Source organism: Lipotes vexillifer, unplaced genomic scaffold (genome assembly GCF_000442215.2).
Source record: "Lipotes vexillifer unplaced genomic scaffold, Lipotes_vexillifer_v1.1 scaffold308, whole genome shotgun sequence".
In the NCBI taxonomy this organism is placed as follows: Eukaryota; Metazoa; Chordata; class Mammalia; order Artiodactyla; family Lipotidae; genus Lipotes; species Lipotes vexillifer.
This window is the reverse complement of record NW_006792985.1, coordinates 2818521-2841287: the sequence shown is the minus strand read 5'-3', so window position 1 is coordinate 2841287 and position 22767 is coordinate 2818521. Positions and strand designations below refer to the sequence as shown.

At 50.3% G+C, this 22767-nt stretch overlaps 1 protein-coding gene across 1 annotated transcript in view; it reads right to left on the bottom strand.

Moving 5' to 3' along the window:
• The window catches only part of SCARA5 (scavenger receptor class A member 5), a 114842-nt gene that overhangs the window by 28235 nt on the left and 63840 nt on the right, over window positions 1-22767 (bottom strand). The window contains 5 exon segments of the mRNA XM_007466157.1: window positions 7431-7487; window positions 9651-9749; window positions 11824-11904; window positions 22099-22368; window positions 22371-22748. Of these exon segments, the coding sequence (XP_007466219.1) occupies window positions 7431-7487; window positions 9651-9749; window positions 11824-11904; window positions 22099-22368; window positions 22371-22748 (885 nt within the window).

The window sequence follows — 22767 nt, the reverse complement described above, 5'->3', positions numbered from 1 at the left end:
TTTCCCTGGAATTTCTTTACCTTCTCCAGGCACTGGCTGAACACCTACTTGCCCTTCAAGACACCTCATTGAGTGACTCCCTTGGTATATTCGCCTCCTAAAACCCTCACCATGCTCTCCTAGGATTGTCACCTGCCAGCCTGGGAGCTCCTCAACGTGAGGCCAGGCCTTCCTCATCTGGGCTCCCCAGCCCTCAGCCAGAGCCTGATCTCCAGCGAAGCCTCCATGAATGTTCGCTAAATAAGTGAATAACCGACGCTCTCTTGCCTAAACGTTTCCTTCCTTTTCTACGCATGTACCTTTTCTCTATGACAGAAGCGAGGGCGGCCCCCTCACCTTCTCTTGCCTTGGCCCCCTTCCACAGCCAGCTCCGCGCTGTGCCGGCCCGGTTTCTGATCCGCAGGCTTCAGGCCCTGCCTGCTCAGCTTTCATCTGGTGCCCAGTGTCCCCCATTTTCCCCATCCTTGTGCTCATTTCTCTCTCTGAGGTGTCCCCCACTCTGCTCCAGCCACCACAGAAGACAGTGTTTGCTGTGGGACAATTTTTCTCAGTGAGTCTTGTGTGTCTGTGTATTTTCAGTCACCAGACATAAGCGCAGGGGGAGAAACATTTAAAAACCACTTTTCCATCTCCACCCACCCTGTGATGTTTGCATCTGTCAGAGATTTGCTATGTGAGGATAAAAGAAGGGACGAAGGAAGGCACAATCGCATAGTCACGAAGAATGTGAAACGCCCACGATGGGGGAGGCTTCACTGGCAGAGGCAGAGACCCCCATCCCCGGTGTGAAAACTTTAGTCTGGCCTATCCCAGAGCCACCAAGGCATGGGAGGCAGTTAAGGCTTGGCGGAAGAAAGAGCGAACTCTGAGACGGGGAAAAGTTTCTCAAAAGTAACTGAGCATCTAAAAAATACAGCAAACTAGTGAATGTAACAAACAAGAAGCAGTCTCAATGATATAGAGAAGAAACTGGTGGTTGCCAGTGGGGAGAGGGAAGGGGGAGCGGCAATACACTGATAGGGGATGAAAAGGTATTAGGTATAAAATGGGCTACAGGGGGCTTCCCTTGTGGCGCAGTGGTTGAGAGTCCACCTGCCAATGCAGGGGATACGGGTTCGAGCTCTGGTCCGGGAAGATCCCACATGCCGTGGAGCAACTAAGCCCGTGCGCCACGACTACTGAGCCTGCGCTCTAGAGCCTGCAAGCCACAGCTACTGAGTCCGCGAGCCACAACTACTGAAGTCTGCGCGCCTAGAGCCCGTGCTCCACAACAAGAGAAGCCACCGCAATGAGAGGCCCGCGCAACTCAACAAAGAGTAGCCCCCGCTCGCCGCAACTAGAGAAAGCCCACGTGCAGCAATGAAGACCCAACGCAGCCAAAAATAAATAAATAAATTTATATATATAGAATTTCATCTGACTCACTCCTTCCATATTGGTTTGTCTTTGGACCTGGACAGACCCTGATGTTTGCACTCTTTTGACTTAGTTTTGGATAGTCAATCTCTCGAAGGCACTGAAGCTTTAATCAATGTATAAGTCAGGATTCTATCAGAGAAGCAGAACCAGTAGGAGATATAAATATCACATATATCATATACATATATGTATCTTTGAGATATATATATATATATATATATATATATATATATATATATATATATATATATATATAAAAAGCGCTACAGGGATGTATTGTACAGCATGGGGAACAGAGCCAATATTTTGTGATCACTGTAAATGGGGGATAACCTTTAAACATTGTGAATTGCTTTGTTGTACACCTATAACTTATATGATGTTTTATATCAACTATACTGCAATTAATTAGAACTGCAATTAGAACTACCATATGACCCAGCAATCCCACTACTAGGTATATGCCCTGAGGAAACCAGAATTCAGAAAGAGTCATGTACCAAAATGTTCATTGCAGCTCTATTTACAATAGCCCGGAGATGGAAACAACCTAAGTGCCCGCCGTCGGATGAATGGATAAAGAAGATGTGGCACATATATACAATGGAATATTACTCAGCCATAAAAAGAAACGAAATTGAGCTATTTGTAATGAGGTGGATAGATCTAGAGTCTGTTATACGGAGTGAAGTAAGTCAGAAAGAGAAGGACAAATACCGTATGCTAACACATATATATGGAATTTAAGAAAAAAAAATGTTATGAAGAACCTAGGGGTAAAACAGGAATAAAGACAGAGACCTACTGGAGAACAGACTTGAGGATATGGGGAGGGGGAAGGGTGAGGTGTGTTAGGGCGAGAGAGAGACATGGACATATATATACTAACAAACGTAAGGTAGATAGCCAGTGGGAAGCAGCCGCATGGCACAGGGAAACCGGCTCGGTTCTTTGTGGCTGTCTGGAGGGGTGGGATAGGGAGGGTGGGAGGGAGGGAGACAAAGAGGGAAGAGATATGGGAACATATATATATGTATAACTGACTCACTCTGTTATAAAGCAGAAACTAACACACCATTGTAAAGCAATTATACCCCAATAAAGATGTTAAAAAATAAAAAATAAAAAAAAATAAATTAAAAAAAAGGGAGCACTGCTAAGGAAGACATTAGCGCTTTCATATTAAACCCACTAAGGATGGTAGCCCATGAGGACCCCATGCTGACGCCCATGTCAAAGGCCAGAGAGAAAAAAAGAGTAAAAGATAATCCAGGATGGTAGCAGGACTGGTGGTAGGCTCCAGGGGTGACAGACCCGATCTGCGTCCTGGCTCTGCCCCTGATGAACGCCGGTGGCTCTGGGCGGGTTCCTTATCCTCTACCCTCAGCCTCCTGATCTCTCGAACAGGGACATCATTATGCCTCCTGAATAGGAAGGACTGGAGAATTAAGTGAAATGTCAGGCACAGAGACTTTACTCCCCAGAGTACCAGGTGCAAGCTGGTGAGCAGTCTTGTGTGAGTGCTTAGCTTTTCTTGGAAGTGTGGTTTACTTTTAAACCATGTTGTTGCTGGGGCATTAAAGTTGTATAAGGAATAAGATGTACACGCAGTTGAGTTAATAAAGAAACATAATTATACATAAAAGGTCCAGTAGATCTGTCTCTCAGGCCTGAAAGAATGCTGTCTTCTGGTGCTCAAACAGGTCCCCTGGGGCACCCAGTGCCGCCAATTCTAGGGACAGGGATGGGCGGAAGGGAATTCACGGACTCCAAAGGACTGTCTTTGCCTCTCTTATTCTCAAACAGAGATAGAAGGAATTTCGTGGCAGTCCAGTGGTTAGGACTCCACGCTTCCACTGCAGGGGGCACGAGTTCGATCCCTCGTGTCGGGTAACTAAGATCCTGCATGCCACGCAGCGCACCCCCCTCCCCCAAAATGAGTACCTGTTAAAAGAGAGACAGAGACATTTCAGTAGCAATGGAAAAAAAAAAAAAACAACTGTCTAGAAACCACCATCCTGATCATTTATTTTGAGCTTATACTGCATGCTGGGGTGCCCACTGGTTCCCCTCCCCGCCGAACACACACAAACCTACTTTCCTAAATGTTGAAAACACACACGAGGTGTTAAACATTTTTTCAAGTTTTCTGAGATGCAACTGATAGCTATCAACAAGCACTGGCTTGGAATTTACCCCTGGGTCATTCTGCATACTTTTTTTCCATGTGAAACCAAATTGAGGAAACATATTTAAACAATCTGAATTTATATCCTGCTTGAAATTCACGCTGTGGGGCTTAAACAAGACTGGATCCTTTACCCACCCCTTAGCTGCAAAAATACGATTTATTTTTCTTGCAAATGGACCATATATGAGGGTAAAACAAATGTCTTTCTGTCTTGAGATGTGTATATGTAACTTTTTTTTTTTTTCCTGGCGAAACTCTTAGAAGCCAAACATCTAACAGAATGACTGATATCACCCTTGCCTGAAACAAACAACAACAAAACACCTTTACCTCGTATATAGCACAGGGAACTCAATACTCTGTAATGGCCTATATGGGAAAAGAATCTAAAAAAGAGTGGATATAGGTATATGTGTAACTGATTCACTTTGCTGTACCCCTGAAACTAACACAACGTTGTAAATTAACTAGACTCCAATAAAAATGAAAAACAAACAAACATCTTTACTTCTCATCAACCAGAAATCAGGAGCTATGTATTCTAGCCCCAATTTGGCCATGACCTAGCTGGGGGACTGTGGGAATTCTCTCCAGCTCTCTGTTCAGAGGACCGTTCGGTGGGCTCAAGGGTGGGAGAGGAGTTGGTTTGAAACACCATCCAAACCCTGTGACTCTAAAACCCTATGACTCCAGGCCAAAACATGGGTAAACAATTACAAGATCTTGTTCTGAAAAATAGTTTAATATTTACTTAAAACAGGGGTCCTGAGAAGTCTTTTCTGTAACGCCCTCTTCAAAGGAAAACCCCGAATTTCCAATTCTGACCTGAGGTAGGGGTCTTTGTTGTTTTTCTCATCAATCCCTTTAATGTAGTAACATCCCACCTGCTGGAGCTTTAGGATTTCGCTGCTAAAGGTGGGAGGTGTTTGGTAAAGGTTCCAGGCCTTAGGTGCAAGCTGGGCCCCCAGAGGAGGATGCCTCCTCCACTATATCCTTTTTTGAAGGAGGGTGGAGCCCTGAGCTGAGAACTCCTTCCCACCCATTAGCTCTCACGGTGGGGCTGCCCTGGGCCCAGGGAATGACTAAGAACCCCCCAGAAGCAGGCACTCAGCCTGGGTCAGGATTTCCGCGCTTTTCTGAAAGATGATCCCTGGCTCCCTCTTCAGAACCTCAGTCCCAGGGATCCAGTGAAGGCCTCTGGGACCAGAGTTCCTTAGAAACCTAACCAGGAGTCTGACTACAGTGTGGGTTTGGCGTGAGCAGAGGCAGGCCAGAGGGCGGAGGCCATGGGAAGGCCCAGGTCTCAGCCCTGAATTGCTGCAGCGGGCCCCCTTCAGCCTCAGGCCCTTCCATCCATATCTCCAAGTGGAGGCATCTCTAGGGGGTTTAAGGAGCCCAACCCTCCTCTTCAAGACCAGGGGCCTGAGCTCTCATTCCAGAATCAGAGAAGGCCGAGGTCTGGGTTTTCCGTCCAGCCTCTGCCTTGGATGTCTCCTCTCCCCAGTCCAGGCCTCTGAGAATGGGAGATGGATGGATGGCCGTCCAGCCTTGTGGTTCTGCGATCCCCATATGTGTCCCTTGTGCCTCCCATGCTGTGTATGGCCACCTGTCGATGGGGCTGTTCCTGACCCCACTTTCCAGCTCCATCACCAATGGAGACATTCTGGGGTCTTGTCAGGGGGCTGTTACGTGAGCTCTGGCTCCAGGGAGGGTACAGCATCTTCAGGGCAGTCCCCGAGGAGGGGCCATCCAGAGCTGACAAGGGCCTCTTGCGGTGCAGTCAACAGGCTCCGGGGTCAAGGGGATTAGCTGCCCTTCCCCAGGCTCCCCACCCGTGCCTGGGGGAGCGCCCCCAGGTGGCTCAGCTCCCACCCCCAGCATCCCCCACCCCCTCAGCCACGCACACACAGTGCCCCTAGCCTCAGAGCCCAATCCCAGTGCAAAGCCCACCCAGCTGAGCCCACAGAGGCAAGGTAAACAGTGACGCGAGCATCCCTGGAGTGAATGGTGACTAACAACCATCACCTCTCCCAGGCTCGGCTAGCTCAGACCACACCATCCTCTCGAGTCAGCTGGAGAACAGCTGTCAAAGAGTCCTGACAAGCACCCCTGGGTATGTGGGCAGCGTTTCTGATTCCCCTCTCAGAGGTTACCTTTCCACAGTCCCTCCCTTCCTGCCACCCCATCAGGAGTTATTTATTTCACACCGCTAAATGCCACGGTCCTTCTCAGCTGCCGTGGCAGCATTCCGTCAGAAACCAGTCAACAAAGAGCAGCAGAAGAGGCAGCATTCAAGAGACAGAGTACTGGTGCCCAGCCCTTAGAAAAACGTGAGTCAGATCTATCACAGACATCCTAAATCAGATCTAGACGCCCTTCCTTTGCCTTCGAAATTTTCTTTTGCCTCCTGCAGGGTCCAGCAGATCTCATCTAGCTGGGTCGCTCCCAGTTAAGCTATCCTTGGCTATCCTTGGAAGGGACTCTACATAATGCTAGAAAGGCTGTGAAGCACACAGACTGCTTTGTGGATTACAGCATCTAAGGTAAGGTGGGCATGTGGAGTCCAGGGTAGACACAGGCGTACCTCCTCCTCGGGTACACCCATCACTTTAGAGCGACAGAGAGCTGTCACGTACACTTTTCCTGTTTGATCCTTAATCACTGCCCTGGGAAAGGAAAGGGTAGAGCAAGTAGGAGGCAAGTTAAAGTCTCAGGGACCTTGGAGAAGGGCACCGTTCAACAGCAAGGTGTCCTGGTCCTGCATGGCTGGGATGGAAATGTCATTTTAAGCACCCACTGAAACCGAAGATCAGCCTTCAAGAAACCCTCAATCTGGGTCCAAAGTGTGTGTGCATCTACAGTGGTATCTGTCCCCTTCCCCAGGCCCAGCCTTCTCAGGCAGCCCCACACCAGGGCCCAGATGCCCTAGAAGTGGGTAAACTGCTTGAGCCTTCACCCAGATGGCAGCATTTCAGAGCCCAACAGATACTATATGGTGGTGTTTTTTTGAATCTTGGCTAGGAGACTCTATTCACTGGAACTTGGCTGGGAGGCTCGCTCTTTTCTGGCACTCTCTCCAAGGTTCTACATGTAGCCCTTCGTGGGGGAAGTAAACCCTGGAAAAGAGTGTCATAACTAGATAAGCTGTGGCTTCCCTTGTAAACATTTTAGGAAGGACCCTCGTTGGAAAGACGCCCATTCCTGGCCTCGGTGGTCTTCCAAATAATGAGATTTCCAGCATCACTGCTCAGTTAGTGGCAGAGGAGGAAAACAAACAGGATTCTGCTTCGCCTCTACACCTTTCCCCATGAGGTCTTGCTGAATTTTAACAAGGTCAGTAACTGAATTTTAGCAAGCATCTCCAATGATGCAAGTCTGTCTAAATCGGTGTATTACGTAGGATAATAATAACAAACACTTACTGAGTCCTAACCACGTGTCCTAACCACCTGTTACATGGATTAACTCATTTAATTCTCTACAATGACTCTATGACATAAGAATGCTTCTTCTCCCCATTCTATAGATGAGAAAACTGAGGCACACATTACATAGTGAGGCGGCCGGAAGGGAGCCCATGCAGTCTGCCTCCAGTCCCTCCCCCACAACCACTGGGTTTATACCATGTCTGGAAACGTGGCCTGTGCCCCAAGCTGATCTCTTGCTGGATCAGCTGAGCCCTGGAGTGGACAGGGAGCTCCTTTGACACTGGAGCCCCAGCCTACGGCTCCAGCCTCCAGCCACCGAAACTTGGGTTGCTTGGGCAACAGCTACACCTGTGCTGACACAGAATCCAGTGACCCCAACAGAATTTCCTTACTGGCATCCCCTGTTCTGTCTCCTTTCTCTCCTTTCTCTCCTTTTGGGCCTCGGTCACCTGAAACAGAGGAGGAAAACGGGCATTAGAAATGGAAATAAATCCTAATTGTAAATAAAGTCTTACCTGCAGGAAACATTAACCCAAGACCAGAGAAATCCTCAGGGAGGAGCCCGCAGCCCTGGAGGGCATGCATGGCTGAAAGGGTAAGAGCTTGGGCCAATTATGTTGCCTATTCTGGTCCCCCCCTCGGGAAGCAGGGTGGGTGGGCACCAAGCACAGAAGTTTCATTCCCTCCTAACTAAAGCCTAGAGGAGCAGCGCAGCACAGACTAAAGGAGTACATGGTATCCCACAGGAAGAAGACAAAGCAAAGATATTCCTATTAAACAGCCAAAGTTTCAGAAGTCCAAATCCAAGGTTGTTCTAATAAGCACGGAAAGAGAAAAGCGGGGGAGGGTCTTCAGTAACAAAGGGAGACACATAGGTTCTATGTCAGGCAGATTTATCAGTGGAGGAGGCTATAAAACACGAGGGAGGTTCCAGGGAATTGTGGAATTTCCTTCCCAGGATATGGTTAAAACAACAGAGCTTTTTTCTCAGCTAGCATCTCACTCTACAAAGAAGTAGAAGGGTCCTGACACCACTCAGGGGGACATTAAAATGACCAGGGAATTCCATCCAATTGCCTCCAGAAAGATATCTGCAAATCAAAAGCTTATGGCATATTCTCTCATGAAAAAAAAGAAAGCCAGCAAGTTCCAGGGGAGGATGCCTCATGTGTTCCAAGTTTTGAAAATAAAAAACAAAAGCAACCATATATGTAAATATGAATGTGCTTGGAAAAGGGTCTGGCAGGATGTGCTCCAAAGTGTTTACAGTAGTTATTCTGAAGAATAAGCCCTTAAGAGACCTGGGGGGAGGCACTCATTTTTTACTTTATACATTTCTGTATTGTTAAATTGTTTTCAATAAGCATGTGCTGCTTTCGTAATGTGTTTTAAAATCGATTTTTTAAAATGTGGACCGTAAAAGGAAGGAAAGCCTCAGTCTGTTTAATCACCAACCAGAAAGCAGAATAAAAGTTCCTAGTGATCCTAGATTAAGAGGTCATCCTAGATGTGGGGTGGGAATGATTAATAGTACTTTTCTTTTTCTTAGTTTTCATTTTAACAAGTGAGAGAGCCTGGGGAAAGAGGATCAGAGCTCCTCTTTTTCTTCTGCAATGGTGCTAAGAGGTCTGGACACTCTTGAAATGAACGTGGAAAGACGGGACTGACTGTAAAGTGGGATTTCCTGAAAACGAACAAGATGACTATTAACGGGAAGGAAAAAAAGTCAGAAGAGACACTATTGGCAATGGAAATCTGAGGACTGATTAAAGTTTTAAATATTTGGGGAATAAAAAGAATATGAGGAACTGTGAGGAATCTGGCAGTATTGGGGGAGGGGGCCATCCTGGGTCTGTGTTTCTCCTGCAAGCCCGCTCTCCTGGCCTGGCTTCCTCTGGTTACACCACCGAGCTGCAACCAATAGTAACACTCCCTTGCATTTCTACAGCGCTTCGGAGTTTACCGTGTTTTCACTCATATACGTTCCACGTAATCCTCGTGACAGCCCTGTGAAATATGGTATCACGAGGCTTGTTAGTTTGGGAATGAGGAAACTGACGCTTAATGGGAATTCCCTGGGCAGTCCGGTGGTTAGGACACGCGCTTCCACTGCAGGGGGTGCGAGTTCCATCCCTGGTCGGGGGAGCTAAGATCCCGCAAGCCCTGCGGTGCGGCCAAAAGGAAAAAAAAAAAAGAAATCTAACATTATCAGTCCTTCATCTACTCTTCTGTAAAACCACAGATCATCTGAATATAAAGATAAACATAACGGAACTGAAGAATTGGAGGCAAGAAAATAAAGTAATTGTGGGGAATGGATATTTGACAATTTAAGGAGAGACTGGATTAGGACACCTCAATCTAGAGGGAGAAAAACAAAACAACCTCCCCCAACTGGCAGCCCTACTCCTTCCCTCTTATCCAAAAAGAAAAAAAAAAAAAAAAAAAAAGAAAAGAAAACAAACTGATGCCTAATGAGATTAAGTGACTTGCTCAAGGTCACTCAGCTTGTCAGTGGAAGAACTAGAATTTGAACCCGGTCCACACTCCAGTGCCCACACTGGTGTGCAGGGGCTGGCGGTGAGCGAGCGTGAGCTGAGATGCGTTGTTACCTTTGAACCCACGCATGCCCATCGGTCCCATGGCTCCCAGCTTCCCTTCGTCGCCCTTGGGGCCGGGCAGTCCTGGGGTCCCTCTCTCCCCTGGCAGACCTGGGGAGACAAGAAAGTTTTGGAGCCTCAGACTCAGAACTGGAAGGGCCCCCAGAGGCCATCGTCTGGCTCAGCCACAGACCTCAACCATGCATCCTCCTGCTATCCCTGCTTCCTGATTCTTCTGAGTTAAAGATGCTACAAAGACAGTGTCCAAAAGGTCAGCACAAACCCTCCCCGTCAGCACCTTTGATCCAGTGAGGCTGAACCCCTCCCCCCGAAAGGTCCAATTCTATTGTGAGTGATGGTGGAGGTGCCACCCTCATTCGGAAGCTGTCTCTATACCTCTAGCTTCGCTAGAGATTTAGACTTGCAAACTTTTTTGGAGCCTTTTGAACGTGGCAGGTACTGTTCTGGGTGCTTTCCATTACGTATCTTATTTAATCCTCCCCATAAACTGAGGTATTATTTCACCTGTGTTACCAATGAGAAAACTGAGGCCCAGAGAGGTTAGGTAACCTGCCCATGGTCACACAGCAGAGAGCACTAGAGGCAGGGTCCTATCCCTGCTTGGTCGGCTTCATCTCAGCTGGATGAAAAGGGCTTACTGGTACTTGGGGTAGGAGGAAGATTAAATCACTCCCCATCCTATGTAAGAAAAAACCAGCAAGGTCCCTTCCTTGTGGTAAACACAGGGGAAGGTAGGCTGCAGAGGAGGCAGGAAGTCTGCAAGCTCAGTAACTGGGGCAGACAGGCTGCTGTCACATCAGTCCCCAGGGCTCCTGGCCACAAGGCCCCGTGGCACTGGCTGCACGTCACCACGGAAAGCCAGAGTCAACAAGTGGTTTCTCCCAGTGAGGCCTCGGCCCTGGAGGTCTGACCTAAGCCCACAGTTATCTCTGCAAAGCAGGGCACTCTAATTAACTAATAATTGTACTTTCCTGCTTCGAATGTTAGTTGGTTTCCTTTGGCCTTTTTCCATGACATGGAGAAATCTGTCTCGCACTTATGATTCCTCCGCCGTAAACATCAAACAGCTGGAAGAGGATGGGGGCCCCAAGAGGGTGGTAGGTAGCACCTCAGACGAGGGCTTGATTTCTTTATTTTTTTCCCTAACGCAACATTCCTGGAGCCCAACAGCCCTGCTGCCACGGCATTCTGTGTCTCCTGCAGGATATGCCCAGGGATCCTGCATCCTGTCATTGACTAAGGCAGAAAAGGAGGTTCCACAGCTCTGGGAGTCCCTGGGCATCCTTGATTCTGAGTTTAGGGCGCTGTGCTGAGAGGTGGAGGCAGGCCGTGGGTTCTGCCTGAACCAGCCTCTGCCTCTTCTGTTCTCAGCCTCCTTAAGAGATTTAGGAAGGGGGTGGTTTGGAGGTATAATTCCTGACATAAATAAGCCGACACCTTTCCCCTGATAAACCTCCCCTTTTCTTACATCACTTAGAAGACTCTACACTCCCTTAGAAAAACGCTGCTCACAGCAGAGGCTCGGGAATGGATAGGCTGGGATGCAAAATTTGGTAAAGTAACAGAACGGGAACTACTGAGACGAGGCATTTAAGATGAACATGCCCTTTCCAGAAGGCCCCAAAGTACCCTCCCTGCCAGCTATTGGACCCTCCGGGCTGTCACTACTGCATGTAGCAGGGTGGAGAGGGCATGAGAGGGCAGGTATCTACTGACCGGGGCAGGTTCCGCAGGAGGTAGGGGGTCAGGTGCTGGGGACTCAGGAAACACTGAGGGGACACAGCATACTTGATGGGTTGCTCTGGATCAGGGGACACCCTCAATACCTTCCAATGGCCCTGGTCACAGGGACCCTAGCTGCTGGGGTGGGAAGTGGCTTCAAGGAGCTGTGAGCCTCGTGTGTACCCTTTTTCTTCAGGTCCTGGTACTCTCTATGGAAAAGGATTTGCTCCATCCTATTGTTATACCAATAACCTCTTAGTCTCTTAACAGAACAGGGCATCTGAAGCTTTAACAGAACAGGGCACCTGAAGCTGAGTTGATTGGGCACTGTCCCAGGAGCCCCATCACCGATACCAAAGAGAAAATAGAGGGTCAGGGATGGATAGCAGAGCCCCTTCCCTTCCTGGTATGTCCAGTTCCCTCCCAGGGGCCTCCCCATTACCTTGAAGTCCAGGTAATCCAGGGATTCCAGGCTTGCCTTCTTTCCCTTCATCCCCCTGATCGCCTTTGGGGCCCGGTGGTCCTGAAAGGGTTGCAAACAGCACTAAGGTTAGAGGAGGGCTTTCTGGAGTAGGTCACCTGCGGAGGAAACTCCCTCCTAAAAAGAGGAAGGGTCAGCATTATGCTTTGGATGCACACAGGGCTCCATCTAGTCCAGCCGTGTGTGTGCGTGCGTGCGTGCGTGTGTGTGTGCTTGCACTGGGGAGGTAGGAATCAGGGAAAGCTTCCCGGAAGAAGTAACATCCAAAGTGAAATTGCAAGGAGGAACAGAAGGTGGCTAAGTAAAGAGAGGAGTGCGAGTGTGTTACGGACTGAATGTCTGTGGCTCCCCTAACCCAACACCAAATGCATATGTTGAAGCCCTAACGTCCAACGTGCTGGTATTGGAGACGGGGCCTTTTTGGGAGATGATTAGGTTTAGATGAGGTCATGAGAGTGGGGCCCCCATGATGGGATTAGCGCCCTTATAGGAAGAGACCCCAGAGAGCACTCTTCCTCCCTCCCTTCCTCACGCTGGCACCGATGAGCATGCTTTCTCTGCCATAGTGGGGCACGGCAAGAAGACAGCCATCTGCAGCCAGGAAGAAGGCTCTCATCTGAACCCAACCCTGACCTCAGACTTCTAGCCTCCAGAACTGTGAGAAAGGAATGCTGTGTAAGCCACCCAGTCGGTGGTATTGTTATAACAGCCTTAACTAAGAGGAAAAGGGGAAAGTTCCAGGCGGAGGGAACAATCCCCATAAGAGCTTAAAGATAAGAAAGAGATCTGTGAGTCATGATGGGATTAGAAACTGGGGATGGGGGTCCCATGATGGCATAAGAAGGGTGAGAAAGTGGAGGGTCCTGGAGGCCTGGTGTAAGTGTGTTGAATTTGACCCTGAGGGCACCAGAAGCCACAGAAGGGGCCTGAGAGAAGAGTGTGGTCATATCTGCACACGAGGAAGACTGCTCAGGCTGCAGTGTTGGAAAGGGATTGGAACAGAGGGAAAGCAGAGGCAGGGAGGTCAGGGAGGAGGCTGCACCCCAGGTGCGAGGTGGCGGAGCCCTGTATTAGGGCAGCAGCCGTGGGGAGGGATGTATGAGTGGCTGTTAGAAAGCAGAAGGGACAGACCTTGGCTAAACTAGGTGAAGGCAGGGGAGGCGGCCAGGATCAGGTTCAGATCTCTGGCTTGAGCACCTGGATGGAAGAAGAGGTTTCTAATTGCTCCTTAGCGGGGCTTCCTTCCAGGGCGAGGGTCCAGCGTCACGGCAGGGATTCTAGCTTGTGTGATCAGATTCAGTCCCCACATGCTGGGTGTTGAGACTATACAGCCAACTAGAGAGTGAGGGAGCCGTGGTTTCAACTCAGGTCTGCCTGGCCCTGCCCACCCTGCCCTGCTCCTCATGTAGACCTCCTGCCATTCCCAGAATGCACCTGAACCTTCCCGCACGGCAGCCTGCTGTTCCCAGACTGGCGAGCCAGGGGGGCCCTCCTTGCCAATCTCCTATGGCTACCTGCCCCTCAAGGATGCTCATGACCACCTTCTTGGCCAAACTTTCTCTGATATCAATCATTCCCGCTGCAAGTGGGCATGGCCTGTTTGAATGCACGTCCTTGGTGCCACTTGACGTTTATCTCACACTACCTGGTCTTACAGTTACGGGAGTACGTGTTCTCTTTTTCCTAAGAAAATGGCAATCATTCCTGCTGCAAGTGGGCATGGCCTGTTTGAATGCACGTCCTTGGTGCCACTTGACGTTTATCTCACACTACCTGGTCTTACAGTTACGGGAGTACGTGTTCTCTTTTTCCTAAGAAAATGGCCAGCTCCCTGAGACAAGACCACATCCTTGACATCCTCGTACTGGCTGTGAAGATCCGGACTCTTAACTTTCCCTGCTCTGGCTGCTCGATGAGAGAAAAAAAAAAGGACCAAGGAAAATGCCCAAACTGTATTGCATTGGGTGGAAGTGTGTCCCCTCCAAGTTCACGTCCACCTGGAACCTCAGAATTCGACTTTCTTTGAAAACAGGGTCTTTGCAGATGTAATTAGTTAAGATGAGGTCAGACTGCAGTAGGGTGGGTCCTTACCCAATGACTGGCATCCTTATAAAAAGAGAAAGCACAGACAGCTGGGCAGAAGGCCAGGTTACCATGGAGGCTGAGACTGGAGTGATGTGTTTACAGGCCAAGGAACGCCATGGATGGCTGGCAACATCAGAAGTTAGAAAGAGGCCGGGAAGGATCCTCCCCTAGACCTTTTAGAGGGGGTATGGCCCTGTGGACACCTTGATTTCAGACTTCTGGCCTCCAGAACCGTGAGAGAATAAATTTCTGTTGTTTTAAGCCACTCAGCTTGTGGTGCTTTGTTATGGCAGCCCTAGGAAACCAAAGCATGTACACTCGCAGCATAGCAGTCATGTCTTGCACAATAAATATTTGATGAATGAATGAGTATATGAGATCAGAGGGTGTTAATACACATGAAACAGCCAGGTGGCCAGGATCAAGAGGTACTGATACATTCCCAAAGTTGACACTGTCCGCAGACCCTAACCAAAGTTGACAGCTGTTTAAGCATTCAATGGCATGTGCACAGGGAAAAAAGTAATCAACAATTGAAAAATGCACAAATCATTACACAATGACTTGTGAGTTACAAAAATCGTTTAAGGAGGACTGGGGTTTGTAGTCATCTTCCTCTTTTCTAGGAAGAAAAGCAAAGTAAGACTGGCCACGGTGACCTCGGTTTTTGGACAACAGGAACTGCCGGGAACACGCCTAAGATTATACAGCAAAGAAAGATAGAGTACAGAAGCAAATGAGCTTTAACAATGCCCATTCCAACAATCTCCTGGCCAGGTCAAAGCTGCAGCAAAGGGAGCTGAGAACGGTTCCTGGACCTCTGTACGTCATGGGCTGTCACTGGGCTGTCACCCTCCCCCTGCCCCCAGTCCACTCCATCCCTTTTCACTCTTCTCTGCTCCCTCCAGGCCTCCCCATGGGTAACCCAGCCCTCCGGGAATCAAGCAGGTCAAGGATACCATGGACCATGCCCTCCATTTGTTTTATTCGCTCTGATGTGCGTGTGACCCAACATATGGACCTTCCCGGGAGTAATTCTGGCAAAGAGAGGATGCTGCCCAGTGGCCTGACCCTGATGGTAAGGCATCAAGGTGGCAGAGATCATTTGGAAGGTGAGGTTTGAGGATGGATATGGAAGATCTTAGATTCTGGTCCTGGTTCCATAAAATCTAAGTAAAAATCCCTTCCTCCGGCGTTTGTAGTGAGGAATAAGCGAATTCAGTGACGTGGTGGATATCAACAGGCTTGGGAAGCCTTGAGTGGCAAGGCCATCCCTGACCATCTGTACCTCACTTTTCGTAATGCTTCATCAGAACTATTTGGAGATGGTTATTCCAGGCTCTGAAATCCCCCTTCCAATTCAGGGAGAGCCAGATCCAAAAAACATCCTACACATGGAGAGTTTTTAAGACATAACTAAGTGGTTAGTGAAGGCCTTTACTAGAGATTAACTGGGAAGAAGCTGGGGTAGACAGTTAAGGTGGGTGCTGATTTCCAAGCCTTAGTAATGTCCTCAGGTGGTTCTGGCCCGGCCGACTCAGAAGAGCCTGGAATGCGGCCGGTCTGAGTCTCATGGGGCCATGCTGCCTGGAGCTCTGAGGATCAAGTGCTTCTTTAAACCACTGCTGCCCACGGGTGATGCACTCTTGGGATCTGACGTTTTGTCATTTTCTCAGGAATCCAGGTTAAAAATCTGGAGCTTTCTTGGACTCCTCCCTTTCCTCTGCCCAGCCCCCTTCAAGGCTGTCATCCAGGTGATTCCCATGTCATGTGTCTAACTCCTTCCTCACTGCCTCACTCATTGGCTCCAGCCTCTCTCTCCAGCCCACTGTTGCTGTCTGATTAATCTCATCAGAATCGAGTGAACTCAGAGCCCTTGGAAGCCCCTCCCACCATGGTGGGCAGCCCCCTCTGTTGGGGACCCCCTGAAAATCATTCCCAACCTGACCCCTTCTTCTGAAAACTCACAGCCTGATGCTTCTCGACACAAACTCTCTTCCACCTCAGCAAAAACGTTTTCCTCGTGGTGTCCCCAAATACTAGCCATCTTTTCCTTTCTAAGAGGCCCATCACTCTCATCCCTGAAGCTCACCTTCACACTCATCCCTCCCATCTCTGAGGGCACCAGGGCAGAACCCCCAGATCTCAGAACTGGAAGGACCCTCAGGCATCACCATGTACAGACTGCTCAGGGGAGCACCAGAGCCTGGTCAGGCCACCCTGTGCCCACAAGCCAGCCACTGTCACTCCCCTTGGACTGTGGTTCCCAAGGAGGACAGGCCTATCTAAGGGGCTGGAGCCCCACTCTCTGTGGCCCTGGGCCTCACAGAGCACCTGGCACACAGGAGAGCTTTCAAGGAATGACTTCTGGGCAGTCGTGGAAGCTGTTATGGTGTCAGTGGTCCCAGTGGTCCCCAGATGAGCATTTTTTAAAATTTTTATTAAAGCATAGTTGATTTACAATGTTGTGTTAATTTCTTCTGTACAGCAAAGTGACTCACTCATATATGTATATATATATATACTTTTTCATATACGGCTTATCACAGGATATTGAATATAGTTCACTGTGTTACACAGTAGAACCTTGTTGTTTATCCATCCTAAATATAATAGTTTGCCTCTGCTAATGCCAAACTCCATCCCTCCCACATCCCCCTCTTGGCAACCACAAGTGTGTTCTCTACAACTGTGAGTCTGGTTTTGTTTCATAGATATGTTGATTTGTATCATATTTCAGATTCCACATATAAGTGATATCTTATGGTATTTGTCTTTCTCTGTCTTACTTCACTTAGTATGATCATCTCGAGGTCCATCCATGTTGCTGCAAATGGCATTATTTCATCTTTTTGATGACTGACTAATATTCGGATGAGCTTTTAAGCTTCTCAGCTTACGCCATCATGTCTCACCTTTTCTATCACTGGAGCAGGCCAGGGCAGAGGTGGGCTGGGACAAGGGGAGCAGAGTCCACTTCTCCTCAATCGTGGAAACAGTCCAGAGCCCCTCCACTGGGCTTCCGGTCCTGGGTGCCAGCCCCTCTCTCCCGCCACCTCCCACAGGGGGCACTGGGAGTGAGAGGAGGTGGGGAGGGAACCTCCTGGCCCTGGGCCCGGGTCCCCCTCAGAGCCTGTCCACTGGTCTAGCCCACCCCCCATGCTGCCCCCAGCGCAGCTCTGCCCTCGCTGGGCTGCCGTGAGCCGCTCCAGCTGGAAGCATCTCCAGCACAGAACAAAGGATTTGGGACTGAGCATTTGGGAGAAACACCAGGATTCTTCTGGGGACCAGCCAATGGGGAGGGAAAAGCAATCCGTTCTCCCTTCCCGGATCCTGGAACGAGAGACGGGGTGGGGGACTCATGTGTGCTGGAATCTAGACAGTGTGCCCTGCCAAGAACAAATGATCATGACAGCTGATGCCTCGGGCCCGAAGCCAGCAGAACGGTGACCAAGCTCGTAATGTAAACACCACTGCAGAACCACGCTAATCCTGGGGCGGCTGCCAGAGGTCGGCTCCCTGCTTCCATTGTCCTGATGTCACTGGGGCTCTGCATTCTCAGCGCTATGACGTTTACAGTACCAAGAGCTCTCTCACTTCATTTCATGCATCCTCTCTGGGACCCTGAGCGTGTGCATAGGGCCGTGGCCCAGCCTGCAAAGCCAGCTTTCTTCTGAGCCTCAGGCAGAGGGCTGGTGGGCAAGGCTAGGGGCAACTGCTAATTTCCACAGCAGGCGTTCCATTCCCCTCCCAGCAGAGCCCCCTGCAGCCTGCCCCGGGGTTGGGGAGGGCGCCACCAGTCCATGCTTCCTAGCCCGTGGTGGGATAGAAACACCTCCGTTCACAGAGACGCCCACCACCTTCAGGGATGCACATCCCTGTGCACCAGAGACCAGGGTCCACCGTGCCAGCCTGGAACCCAAGACCCCATTCCCATCATGAACATTTGTTGAGTGGGACTCTCTGTGGGTGTTTTTTCTCGAAACAGCAGCCCACAGATAAGATTGCTTTGTCAATTTGCTTTCACTAATTGAGAGATGAATCTTCTAGCCCAGCCGAGGCACTGGCTGGGGATTTGATGTAGGCAAGTCATTTCCCCTCTCTGAGCCTCAAGGGCCTCAACTACAAAATGAGGGTAGTGGACTAGGTGATTTCAGAGCCCTATTGTCACTCTAACCTTCTGTGAATCTATAAACACCCATGTAGCGACTTGAGCCACCTGCATGTGGCTGGACTGCTGTCTGATCATCTAAGTTCTCTGCTTCTTTCAGAGCCACAGAGAGATTTCAACAGACTTGACAAATGCTGAAAATCCAAAGCAGAAAACAGAAAGCCCCACTGTGAATGTACACAAAAGACAAACCCAGAGACAAAACTCATAGAAAACTGTGTAACAAAGTGAGAGAACGAAACCGTTTGGGGTTAAGCTCCAGAATAACATAAACAAGCTTATATTTGAAAAATATACATAGTTGGGGTATTTGTGGATTCTGAGCCAGGAAAGGGCAAAGTGTGTGTGTGTGTGTGTGTGTGTGTGTGTGTGTGTGTGTGTGTGTGTTTAAAGACTAAGAGAGGAACTGAACAAAACTAGTAAAGAAAGGCCACTCAGACAGCAGTGTAAAAATGCAGGAAAGCTTATCTGGTAAAACATCCCTGATCTAAAAGCCAGGGTCGAGTTTTGTGCTGTTGAAGTTGAATGGTAATTACATTCAGATACACCAAACAGAACTCTCTTTAATCATACCAACTGGGTCCCTAACAACCATGAGAGAGGGAGGTGGGAAGGGGAGACACCAGCCACAGTGGTGGTCCTGGGAGATACAGGGGCCGAATGGTGTTCATCGCTAAAGAGCCAGCAACCCATCAATAATGCCAAGCTTGAAGACTGGAAGGCAGGTCTGGGCAGAACCCAGATGACACTTCAGTTCAAAGGAACCAAGTGTGAAACTTAGTTTCAGAACCAAAGAAAGACTGCTTAGAGGATTCCACCAGAAGAACCATGGCAAATGCATGACCCAGAGCCGCTTCAGCCCGAGCCAAGGAGAGGGACTCAGACATTAAAGAATCAGGATGCGAAATGTTCGGTGAGGCCAAAGAGGCTGCACCAGCAGGAAGCCTGGTGATGTCTGTTGACCGGGAGAAGGAAGGGGGAGCGCCTGGTAGGGCCTACCCCCCAAATACGGGAATAGACCCGAGGGACCACGCTCCCTTCTCACTTCATGGCTGCTAGCTGGTCTCTCTCCACCCCAGAAAGCACCACGGTCAGTGAAAAAACATGGTTTCTGAGCCAGAAAGACCCACTTTAAATCTTGGCTTCGTCACTTGCCAATTGTGTAAGAAACACTGGGAAAGTTATTCGAGTTTCTCAGCTACAAAATGGGTTCAATAATACCTTTTTTGCAGGATGTGAGGATTAGCAGTCTTTAATGTCTACTTAGAGAATAAATGTCGACAAAATGTCTGGCTCGTGGTAGGTTATGATTCGGTGTCGCTGCTATTATTAAGTACTGAACAGACTGGGGAGGTCAAGGATATGAAAAGATGGGAAAAGCTAAGACCCCAGGGGTGTGGATTTGGAAGGAGACCTGCTACCGCCTGCTCTCCTTTGATTTCTGAGACATGAAACCAAAGTGACCCAGGACAAGAAAACTGATCCAATGATGGCACAGGTTCAAAAGATGTAACAGCTGTTCCACAAACATTCCTCGAGTTCCAGTCACATGTATCACACTGTCAGGTGCTGGGGGACACAGGGGTGGACAGCTGAGGGTGACTGGCTGTGACAGATTGAGCACTGGCGTTGAGTTGAAAGTCGTGGGCTGGTGACCGAATGGCACATTTAAAATGGGTGAATCCGACGGCATGTAAATTATACCTTATTAAAGCTGTTGAATACAAAAGCCCTGGGTTGGATCATTTCTAATTGTGTGTCCTGGAGTAAGCCTGGTATTTTCTCCTGCAGCCTCAGTTGCTTTTCTGCAGGAATCCTACCCGCTCTCCAGAGTGAAACCTGCCTTCAACCAAGCTCGTAGCTGGTGATGGGGACCCACTTTAAAACAAAATAATGTTCTATTATTATTACCTGGATCTGAAAGTACCGTGCAAATATAAGTCTCCATCATGACTACCTTCTGCTCTGATAAATACAGAATCCCAGAGAAGGGAGACTTAGGTGAGCTAGAGAGGCCAGCGGGCTCCTGGAGGAGATGGGTTTGACTCAGATGGGAAGGATCAGTGGAATCTGGATCACAAGGAGGAAGAAGGAGGTTTTGCAGTGGAAGGAACCGCTGGAGTAAAGCTAAGGCAGTGGGAAAGGTGGGCTGTGTCTCTGGGGCAGGGACAAGACGTGTCCCACTGGACTGGATGCTTCACATAGGGCAGGGGATGCAAGATGGCCGTCTGTGGACCATGCATGACCCACAGATGTGCTGTATTTGGCCCACAGAGTCAAATAATTAAAAATTTCTAGAACATTCCATGTTTCCAGTTTCTCTGGAAAAAATGCGAAGACCTTATCAATGCCAGGCCAAAATGGGCTGGACCTGCCACAGCCCCTAGTACTCCCCTGACACCAAAGTCATTTTAGGCATTGACATTGCTCGACTGGCCCCTGCAGACAGTTCTGTTTGTAACCCCTGGTACAGGGGACCAGTTAGAGGAGAAGGCAGGAAAGACAGGCTGGGGCCAGGGATGTGACGGAAGGCACATCAGCTCTGGGATCAGAAGAGCTAGGGTTCAAGTCCTGGCCCCATCACCTCCTAGCCTGCAACTGTGGGCAGCTTCCTGAATCTCAGCACATTCATGGTTGTTTTCAAAAGACACTCTGTGAGATACACTTGGCGCGGTACCTGACATAGCTGGTGTTCAAAATGGTATTAGCATTGTCCACTGTCAGCCTGAGGAGTTTTTGGGGAACCCCGCAGACCTGGGTTCTGAGCAGGGGGTCATGCAGGAAGAGTACATTTCATGAACACTCTGACAGTGACATGCAGGGCAGACAGCAGCGGGAAGGAATGGGGGAGAGGGGAGCGCAGGAGTGGTCAGTCAGGGGTGCAAGAGAGGAAGGTTGGCTGGAAAGGTGTTGATGTCGGTGGACCCCGAGCGAGAGTCCGAATGGAGGCCCGTGCATTTTTGCCATTATATTCAAGAGTGATAAATGAAGCCAATACATTGTTAAAGAAAATAAAACACATTCTTCTAACTGGATGAATAGCTTTATAACAGCCTGGAAGGCCAGGTTCAAATTTGGAATTTTCCAACTTTTTGTAGCTCCACCATGTGTACGATCAGGCCACCCAAGATGGCTGTTCTCTTGCTCTCTGAACATCCCCTGCCCAACGAGTGTCTGCTTCACCTACACCCTAATCACCGGACTCATCTTCCTACATACTTGCCTCCGCCCCAGCTAGTGACTGTTCTTATCAAAGGGGCCTTGAGGGGCATGACCCTCTGCTAGTTTCCCTGGTAACCGATGAGCCCACCTGACATCAATTCCCAAATGGCAATCTCCCCTTCCCCCCCCCCCCGCAACCCCACCGCCCCACAGAGAAGACTGCCGCCTTGTCCTGCCCGCCCATCGGACGCACACGGTGGGGTGTCACTCCAGGACCTTGCTTCAGATGTGTAAACTCCCCAGTCCATTAAACCACTCATGTCTCTGTTGCTGACTCCAGGCTCTTTCTTCTGTCTTAAAGCTGGGCAAGTGCAGGCCTTGTAGGCCTGCGGGGTGCAGCCCAACATCATGGAACACCATGCAAGGACCAGGACACTGGGGGGCCGCCTCCCTGTCTGGCCCGAGCCCCAGCTTTCCTCCCCAGCCCCAAACTCTTGGAGGCTCCGGCTGGCACATCCAAGTTCTGACCACCCGGGTCCCCAGGAGCCATCTTGGCCATTCCCATGCCTAGGGGTGCAGACAGAGTGCACTGTCTGGGGCGGGGGGCAGCAGGGAGGAGGTTTATCCTGTGCGGGCCTGGAAATGGGCACAGTCCGTTTGGGCTGAAGACTCCAAGGTCCTGGAGGGCAAGACTTCATGAAAGGGGAGCGGGTTCGGGGAGGGAGGGGTACTCCCGGACCTTGGGGAGGCAGGTGCGGGAAGAAGGCCTGAGAAGGAGGGCGCAAGCAGCCCCCGGGGTCCCGGGCGGTCGGGGATACCTTTGGCCAGGGAGATGTTGCGCAGCGCGATGGAATGCTCCCAGTCCTTGAGGCGCAGGTCCTCGGTGACGCTGTTGAGCACGGCCAGCTCCTGCTTGAGCTGCAGCTCCAGGCTCCGGTGCACGAGGCGCATGCGGCGCGCGTCCTCGCTGGCGTTGCTCACCAGCACCTGCAGGTCCCGCAGCTGCGTGCCCTGCAGGGCCACGTCGTAGGACAGGCTGAGGTTGAGGCCGCGCAGGGCGCCGCCCACGTCGGCCAGCTCGTCGCCCAGTCCAGCAGGCCGGCGTGGCGCCGCAGCAGCAGCTGGCTGCGGTTGCTCTCCACCTGCAGTTGGTAGAGCTCCAGCTGCGCCGCGTCGCTCTGCTGGGCCGTGCGGTCGCGTAGCAGGGCCACCGCCTGCTCGCTCTGCGTTGCCTGCGCCTGGAGTCCCCACAGCGCCCCCTCCAGCCGCTGCACCGCGCCCGCCAGCGCCAGCAGCGAGTCCGACTGGTTCTGCAGCGCGTCCTGCGCCTTCCACACCTGCTCGCTCAGCTCGGCCTGCAGCGGAGCCTGCAGCAGCCGCAGCTGCAAGTCCCGGAAGCTCTCGTTCAGCCGGTTCACGTTCCGAGTCAGCGCCTTCAGGTCGTCCGGGGAGCTCCGGGGCCTGGACACTGCGGAGGAGGAGGAGGG